The sequence below is a fragment of the Octopus bimaculoides genome, chromosome 13, assembly GCF_001194135.2.
Source record: "Octopus bimaculoides isolate UCB-OBI-ISO-001 chromosome 13, ASM119413v2, whole genome shotgun sequence".
NCBI classification, from domain to species: Eukaryota; Metazoa; Mollusca; class Cephalopoda; order Octopoda; family Octopodidae; genus Octopus; species Octopus bimaculoides.
In genome coordinates, this window is record NC_068993.1 from 9,486,408 (window position 1) to 9,496,410 (window position 10,003).

General features: G+C 38.8%; 1 protein-coding gene across 1 annotated transcript in view; it reads right to left on the reverse strand.

Annotated features, from left to right (window-relative positions):
• The window catches only part of LOC106875942 (gem-associated protein 5), a 392,253-nt gene that overhangs the window by 349,538 nt on the left and 32,712 nt on the right, over window positions 1–10,003 (reverse strand). Inside the window, exon 15 of the mRNA XM_052972568.1 lies at window positions 673–906. Coding sequence (XP_052828528.1) covers window positions 673–906 — 234 coding nt within the window. The remainder of the gene's footprint in view (window positions 1–672; window positions 907–10,003) is intronic.

Below are 10,003 nucleotides of genomic sequence, written 5' to 3' on the forward strand. Positions count from 1 at the left end.
TTTTTCATAATAAATCACAATATCACCGTAATCTACACCATCTGAAATGTACTTGTAGAAAATTTCAGAAACAAATATCCATTTTTTTTTTAGAATGTTATAAAAGAACAAAATCAGGATGACCCAATTGATATAAGTACATTAAAACCACTTTTCTTATTCTTCTTTCTATTCCTTCAACAACACCCAACAAATATGAAAGGGGACTAGAATCAGCATTACTTGACTGACACTGGATTAAACTTCTCATTTGTAGAAAATAGTATTGCAAATATTTGAGCAACCTTCATATTTCTAGAAAAGATGTCAAAAGATGCTAGTTTGCAGTGGATAAAAATTAGTTTTCTGATTGATGCACATAAACAAGATTTTCTATAATAAAAGATGCATGAAAATGACATTTTGATAAAAATATATCAAAACTGTAATTTATATGAATTTTCTAGACGACTTTAATAATTGCTTATTCTTAGTAAAAGTTACATGCTCCAAACTAATTGATAAACAACTTTCATTACTATAGTATAGACGCCATTATTTTCAAAATCAATTGAAAGAAAGGCAGCGTATTTTAACAGAAATATGGTAATGAAAGGGTTAAGGGAAAATACTACAAATTACAAGAACATTTAATAAACTATATGAAAATGCTATAAAAAAATATGATCATACCATCATGATTTTGAGAATCGTCAGTTGCAAGAACCGTCTTGTTTGAAGAGGAAGTAGAATCACCAGTTTCAATTCCCAGTTGAACATCAGACAGTTCTGTGGACGGTGAGGATGATCTTTCTTTATTTCCAACTAATTCCTCATTTTTCTCCAAAGTGGTCAAGGCAGAAGCAGCCGACCCACCTGCTTTCTTTGCCGTCGAACGTTTCTTCACCTTCACACTTCTCTTGATGTCTGGAAGAATAAAATCTACTTTTAGAATAGATCGGAAGATATCATAATGAAGTGGATGATTGCATGTCTGAATTTATTAGATGAGACAAATGGACAGACTGACCGAGACAGACAGCATGGAGGAATGGTGATCAGTAGCCATAGACACACACACATTATATATATATATATATATATATATATATATATAGAGAGAGAGAGAGAGAGAGAGAGGGGTTGGTAGGTAGATAGATAAGTAAATAAAGGTAGCTAGCTAAATCAATATAGAGAGCTAGCAAGGGAGACAGAAAGATAAACTGAGAAATAGATAGATAGATAATTTGATAAGGCAGCTAGACAAACTGAAAGGTAACTATATAATTAAACTGTGCTAAATGATCAAAACGTAATTTAATACACAGACATGTGTGTGTGTGTTTACCTGTATATAAAAGAGAAGATGATGAAAGAGAAGATGATGAGAAACTGACAAAATAATGGACTGTAAGAGTGCAAGTGTTTATATTTTCTTTCTGTTTCTCTTTTAGTGCTTTCAATACAGTCACATTCCCAGGTAATACTTGTAGCGGTATTAGTTGATTGCATTGAGCCCCATACTTTGTCTGGCACTTAACTGTATTGAACTTGTAATGGTAAAAGGTTAACTTCACCTTGACAGAAAGGGACATGGTCTATATGGAACTAAATACTCCTAAGATTTTGTTGCATCCTTTTTTTTTTGAAATAATTTGACATTAAATTTGTTCATCCATTTCTAATATACACAAATAGATAAATATGTGTGTAAACACAGACACACCTGTCACCATCATTTAATGTCTACTTTTCCATGCTTACATGAGTTTAGTGTCCAATGAAGGAAGGTACGCATAAGTGGGCTGGCTACACCCCTGGCAGAGGCCTTGGATTTAGGTCTCACTTGGCTTGCCGGGTCTTCTCACGCACAGCATAATTCCAAAGGTCTCGGTCAGAAGTCATCGCCTCGGTGAAGCCCAATGTTCGAAGGTTGTGCCTCACCACCTCATTCCAGGTCTTCCTGGGCCTACCTCTTCTACAGGTTCCCTCAACTGCTAGAGTGTGGCACTTTTTCACACAGCTATCCTCATCCATTCTCGCTACATGACCATACCAGCGCAATCGTCTCTCTTGCACACCACAACTGATGCTTCTTAGGTTCAACTTTTCTCTCAAGGTACTTACACTCTGTCAGGTATGCACACGGACATTACACAACGTTAATTTACAGGGGACACAAACACACCAGCGCCGGTTGTCAAGCAGTGATGGCGTAACAAATACAGACACAAAGTCATACATATATACACATGACAGACTTCTTTCAGTTTCTGCCTACCAAATCCACTCGCAAGGCTTTGATCAGCACCAGGCTATAGAAGAAAACACTTGCCTACGGTGCCACGCAGTGGAACTGAACCCAGAAACATGTGGTTGGGAAGTGAGCTTCTTACCATACATCCACTCCTGCACCTATATATATATATATATATATGCATACATGTGTATATATGCACACACAGAAATTGTTTACTATCACTAGTTTTGTCATTAATTAACGAAGATATATAAAACAAACCCTTTTCAAATTAATGACAAGCAACATCCCTTAATACAGGTTGTTCTTCTTTAAATATATTGTTAATTCTGCCTCTTAACTCAATATAAATCCCCCCCTACTGTTTTTTTTTATATTGTTTTTGTATCTTATCTTTGTACTGTCCCCCAAAATCTTCGGTCCTTGCAACCAATAAAAGATATTATTAAGAATGAAAGAAAACCATCACCACCATCAACACTATCATCATCATCATCATCATCATCATCACTATCATCATCTTCATCGCCATTATCATCATCACTATTAGCATCCTCATCACAACCACTACCACCACCACCATCATCACTATAATCATCACATCATTGTCTTCGGTACCCACAATTGCTAATTGCAGGATGCATGGCGACTCTCTTGCTGTTGTGATGTCAGCAACAGTGGTGGTGTTGGAGGTGGAGTAGTATGAGGAGGAGGAAGAAGGATTGCACACAGTCTCTCTCTGTCCTCCCCCACTCTCTCTCTCTCTCTCTCCTTCTACCTCTCTGTGCCTTGTCTATGTATTGTGGTAAGCTAAACATGTCATTAGTACAGTTAATTAAACACTAAAATTGTTAGTTTTAGGAAATGTTAACTGGGTATAAAAATACAGCCTGCTCATCCTGAAATTTGATTTTGAATTTCAAACAACAATTATGGTGGTGGTGGATGAGATGGTGGTGGTGGTGGTTGTTGAAAGATGTGATTCTGGAGGTGGTGGTAGTCGATATGAAGATGGTGGTGTTGGCAGTGACAGTGATGCTGGCTATGTGATGGTCATGTATTCCAACCCCTGCCAACTCAGCCCTGACTGAATAAGCCTATGATGACCAAAGAAATTCCAGCCATGGCCACCACATCTTTTAGCGACACATTGACTAGACAGGGACATTTGGCTGCTATTTCTAACAAGCTGAGCAATAAGCATAAAAGGGCTGATAGGGGGAGGGAGGTGTCTGGTGGTAGTGGTAGGAGTAGAAGAGGCAGGCAGTCATGGAAATGGTATAAAGTTATTGGTAAGGATGTAGTGTTGCTTACACAGTGGTGGTGCTGATGGTGTCAGTGGTGATGGCAAAGGTGGTAGCAATGGTAGTGGCCGTGGAAATGGTACTGATAGCAATGGTGATGGTGGTGGTGGTGGTAGGGAGGTAGTATTGTTGATAGTGGTTGCATGGTATTAGTGGCGATGACTGCTGTAGCATTATTGTTGACAGTAATGAGGTGGTCGTGGCCATGCAGCAGCAACAGTAGCAGGCCTTGACATTTAGTTACGTCTTGGTAGATCTCATTAAAGCGAAGAATTTTTGAAATTATTGAAAATTGTTCAATTGTATATTTTCCAATTTAATGAAGCACACTTGAAGTTTATTTGCATGAGATGGTTCTCTGAGTAATTAAATTAACGAATATTTTGATTCTTGTCTTCAACACCAATATTAGCATCACCACATTGGAGTTATAAACACTTGCTCGACCTACTAGTAACAGCAGCTAAATATCCTTCAAATCACACCTTGCTGTCTTCGATTAAGAAAGAATATTGTGTGTGTGGCCTTCTCTTAATATCATGTAATAGTTGTAAATGAGCATCACTGTCATACAAGCAGTGTTGTCAGTTTTCAGTCCTCTATGAAAAATATGTCTAGCTATGGGGAAATATCAGATTATTTAGAAACGGGTGAGGGCTGGTGGCAGGAAGGAAGGAAGGAAAGGAGACCTGGCCATAGAAACTTTGTCCCGACAAATTCCATTTGACCCATTCAAACAAGGAAAAGTGGACATTAAAACACTGGTGGTGATGACTCTTGAGCCAGTGAGAAGGACCAAACGACTCAAATGACAAACCGACTCATTCAGTGTGTCGCTAACGGTTGGTGATAATGAGTCAGAACTACCAAAATATGGTAAATCACAGAGTCTGGGTTTGTTTAGTTCAACAACAGGGGTTTGTTCAAGTACGGATGAAGAAGATCATTATCATCATCATCATTTAACATCCGTTGTCCATGCTGGCATGGGCTGGACAGTTTGAGCAGGGCTGGCAAGTTGGATGCCCTTCCTAATGCTAAAACCACTCCGAGAGTGTTACGGGTGCTTTTATGTACCACCGGCACAGGTACCATTTGCACGACACTTGTATCGGTCACAACTGCAATTTTACTTGGCTTGATGGGTCTTCTTCTCAAACACAACATAATGCCAAAGGTCTCGGGTATTTGTCATTGCCTCTGCGAGGCCCAACACTCGAAAGGTGCTTTTCACATGCCAATGGCATCAGCCACTTTGGCTCTGTGAAGCTCAATGCTCAAAAGGTGCTTATTTTTTTTTTTCTTCTATTCTAGGCACAAGGCTCGAAATTTTGGAGGAGGGAGCAGTCAATTAGATCACTCTCAGTATGCAACTGGTACTTAATTTATCGACCCTGAAAGGATGAAAGGCAAAGTCGACCTCAGAACGTAAAGACAGACGCAATATCGCAAAGCATTTCATCCGGCGTGCTAACGTTTCTGCCAGCTCGCCGCCTCAAAAGGTGCTTTTTATGTGCCACCAGCACGGGTGCCAATTATGTGCCACCAGCACGGGTGCCAATTATGTGACACCAAGCAACGGCCATGACTACGATTTCACTTGGCTTAACAGGAAGTTGCCAAATACAGATCAAGTCTGTTTTGCTCACTTTTAATTAATCTCACCACATAAACAATTCACTAGTAATGAAAGCATGCTATAATGCAACTTGATGCAATATGCAATAAGACAGACATGTCTTATTACACTCTTCACAAATAAACAACACTAATGGTGTTTGAGCAAAACAACTGAAGCATGACATAAAGAGTGTAGGACTTATTTGGTAATTCCAGATATATGCTTTAGGTCTCATCGACAAAAAATCTGAAACTACTATAGGCAGACTAAATGCTGCTAGTTTATCTTTCCCATCTAAGCTGTAAAAGAAATAATAAAATCATCCAAACACATATGAAAACAAACTGGAGCACAACATGTTGGAATAGACCCAAATTTGTTACACTGCACTCAAAACATCTATAATGGTTGTATGATGGGATGTGTGCAACATGATCCCAGACAAGACTAGAGTATAACATGTTGAAGGTTTATAGAACATGAGAGTGAAGGCATGTGATCTAGTGGTTAGGGTACTGCATTCATGATCACAAGATCATGGTTTCAGTTCCTGGACTGGGTGGTCCGTTTGTGTTCCATCCTTGAGCAATACACTATCCCATGATGCTCTACTCCACTCAGCTGAGAATGAGTAAGCCTGTGACGGACAGGTGTCCCATTTAAGAGAGAATGTGATTTCAGCTATTCATGCACAATGGAAACTGGATAATCGGATCTACGAGTTCCAGGATCCAAAGAATAGGGGGTTATAACTAAACACACACATATTATCTCATAGTAACTATGGCAACAGTCCGAATACTTATTGATCAGACCATGTATAAAAACCCATGCCAGCATGGAAAACAGACATTAAATGATGATAATGATGATGATATACACACACACACACACACACATATATATATATAAAATAGCACAGGCATGGCTGTATGGTAATAAGTCTGCTTCCCAACCACATGATTCTGGTTCAGGTCCACTGTGTGAGATACCTTGGGTAAGCATCTTCTACTATGGCCTTGATCTTGCCAAAGAATTGTGAGAGGATTTGGTAGATGGAAACTGAAAGAAGACTGTCATATATGTGTGTGTGTGGTTTGTTCCCCATCACTGCTTGACAACTGGTGTTGGCTTGCTTACATCCCCATAACTTAGTGGTTCAGCTAAAGAGACTGACAGAATAAGTACCAGGCTTAAAAATATTTTGTAAGTAATGGGTTCAATTCATTTGATTAAAATTTCTTCAAGGCGCTGCCCCAGCATGGCAGCAGTCTGATGACTGATACAAGTCAGAAAAAAAAAAAAGAAAAACAAGGCTCCTATATGGACACCAAACCCTGCTTAGCAACTTTAGTTTAAAATCTTAACTAAAACCTCCAGATATATCAAAATATATTGAACAGCAAATGAAATGGTATAGAACCAACCTACCAGCCTTCACCTGTTGTAACCCAACCCAATTCCTCTCTTTATAATGGTATGTAAAGAACAGCTCCAAGACTAAATTCAGGTGAACCATTTTAAAATCAGTCAAATCAGATTTCTAACATCTGATTAGCTACTTTAAGCAACGACAGATTGGATGAGGTTAGTTATTCAGAAAGGTATCCGACACAGCAATGCTGAAGCACATTTTACATTCTGTAAATGCAGATATTTAACCTATATTTTTAGAATGCAATCCGATTCTAAATTCATCTCTGGCAATGCATTAAGACACAATTAGAAGACATTAATTATAGATTGAAGAATTGCTCGAGTCATTCTGCACAAACATTGCTATTATTAGAACGAAAATACATGCTATATCAATTAAACAACACTAGGTGAATTAGCTTTTCTACCCAAAATCAAAGATTTGGAGTCAAGCAAATTGTTAAAAAATTTAATTAATGTTTATATCAACTTCTGCTCTGTGGATCAATCAATAGTACAACTACAAAGATTTCTCAATTTAATATGATATCAGACTGGAGCCTGGTGTTGCCATCCGGTTTCACCAGTCCTCAGTCAAATCGTCCAACCCATGCTAGCATGGAAAGCGGACGTTAAACGATGATGATATACTTGTTAAAACACTGCGTATATACTTCTTCAAATATAGTGTATATACTTGTTAAAATTACAGTGTTTATACAGTATATATACTTGTTAAAATATTGTGTATATATACACTTGTTGAAATAGAGTATATATACTAGTTAAAATATAGAATATACAAGGGGCTGTTGGAAAGTTCCTGGCTTTTAGGGTATAGTGAAAGGCCTGGGGGAAATTTCGAACCTGGGTTCTTATTCCTAAGGTATTTTCGATATTATTATTATTATTCAGGTCACTGCCTGGAATCGAACTCAGAATTTTGGGGTTAGTAGCCTGCGCCCTTAACCACTACGCCATATGCCCATGACATATTACTTTATTATTTGTGAATTTATGAAATTCTTATTAATCCTTTACCATTTAAACCAGCCTTATTCAGCCCAAATATTATACCTATTTTATGCACAGGTTAGCCATTATTCAGCCTCTCACACCTACCCTACAATGTCATACTAAAAATAAATAAGCACATCGTCGAAATCTCAACACGAAAAGATAATTCCTGATAAATTCAAAACAATGTCAATAAATAAAGCATTACATTTGATGGAGTAATGTGAATGCTAAAGGGTTAAAGAAAAAAAAACTCGATATTAGATGTAATTAGACAGTTTGTAAGGTGTAACTGTGGAGGCACAATGGCCCAGTGGTTAGGGCATCAGACTCGCGATCATAGGATCACAGCTTCGATTCCCAGACCGGGCGTTGTGAGTGTTTATTGAGCGAAAACACCTAAAGCTCCACGAGGCTCCGGCAGGGGATGGTGGCAAACCCTGCTGTACTCTTTCCCCACAACTTTCTCTCACTCTTACTTCCTGTCTCTGTTATGCCTGTAATTCAAAGGGGCCAGCCTTGTCACACTGTGTCACGCTGAATCTCCCCCTAGAACTACGTTAATTTCACAAGCTGGCTGTTCCGTTGATCGTATCAACTGGAACCCTCGTCGTCGTAAGCGACGGAGTGCCAAGAGAGTGCAAACAACAAAGGTATAACTAGACATTGTATGAGGTGTAATAACACTTATTTCAGATGGTTTTAGCTTTGTTCTTTACATAAAAAGTCCCTTCAAATAATTCGCTCAGCAGACATTAAGGGAAACCAAGGAGGTTGCAGCTACACAAGGCTAGCAATAACCAACTTCTACATAACAACACCATTACTGTTTTAACATCTGTCTGTTTAACCACATCAACACGGGTTTATGCTGCCACATTCAGAAAAGTAGCAGTGGTGGTGATGGTGACAACATCTGTTTAATCTAACAGCAAGATGTCTTGAAGCCTTAGGAATTGTGTTTTCTTAAACATGACTGTCTCAAAATGTATTTGTTTATCATTAGGTTGTTGCCAATGTCACAAAATATTTTCACTCCAGCACATCATCACCTTCAATTCTTTTTTTCTTTTCTTTTTTTTTTTTTTTTTTTTGAAAAAATATCAGGTGTGTACCAGAGACAGAGAGAGAGAAAGAGAAAATGAAAGAAGGAAACACATAACAATACTATTCTGCAAGTTTCAGCCTCTGGACTGTAGCCATGCTTAATAAGATTTTCTAGAAATTTCTGTACATGTAAAATAAAATGGCCATATTATTATGGTGCTAGGTTATTGACCAATGAGACACAATTGACCAATGAGACACAAGTTAAAATCTTGCTATAATTTACTGTAAATTGCGCTGGCATGGCTCTGTGGTTAAGAGGTTTGCTTCCCAACCCCATGGTTCTGGGTTCAGTCCCATGATGTGACAGCTTAGGAAAGTGCCATTCACTATAGCTCTGGGCCAACCAGAAAGCTTTGGGAGTGGATATGGCATTTGGAAACTGAAAGAACACCATCGTGTGTGTGTGTGTGTGTGTGTGTGTGTGGAAATAGACATGACGAGAAGAGACATATGGAACAGGAAGTCGCTGAAGAGGTCACAGAATGTGTGGTTAAAGAACTCTGACAAATAAAGCAAGCATAAAAATAATAAATCTGAAGTGAAGCTTAAATAGCGTGTTTAATCAGCAAAAGATAATCATCCCCAAATATGACAATATGTATGTATGTGAAGGCACATGGCTCAGTGGTTAGAGCACTGGGCTCACAATCATGAGGTAGTGAGTTCAATTCCAAGACTAGACTGTGTTATATTCACGTTGCTCCAGTTCACTCAGCTGTAGAAATAAGTTGCAACGTCACTGGGTGCCAAGCTGTATCGGCCCCTTTGCCTTTCCCTTGGATAATATCGGTGGTGTGGACAGGGGAAGCTGGCATGCATGGGCCATTGCTGGTCTTCCACAAAATAACCCTGCCCAGATTTGTGCCTTGGAGGGGAACTGTCTAGGTGCAATCCCATTTGTGACCGAAGGATGTTTTTATGTATGTATGTGTATATGCAAGTCTGTGTCTCCTTGTTTCGACATCACATGATAGTTGTAAATGGGTGTCACTGTCATACAAGCGGTGTTGTTCATTTCCAATATGCTGTGAGAACATGTCTGGCTTTGGGGGAAATATTTACCTTGCTTGAAGAAAAGTGAGGGTTTGTGACAGGAAAGGCATCCAACCACAGAAAATCTGTCTCTCTCAAATAAACTCCGTCCAACCCATACAAGCAGCACAGAAACGAGGACGTTGAATAACGATGACAACAACAACAACAACGTCTTACTCTCACCATCACCCCCACTTCACCCCCCACCAGACTAGCTATAAACATGACTTTGTCTTGCATCACTTTACTTAACATTTAAAC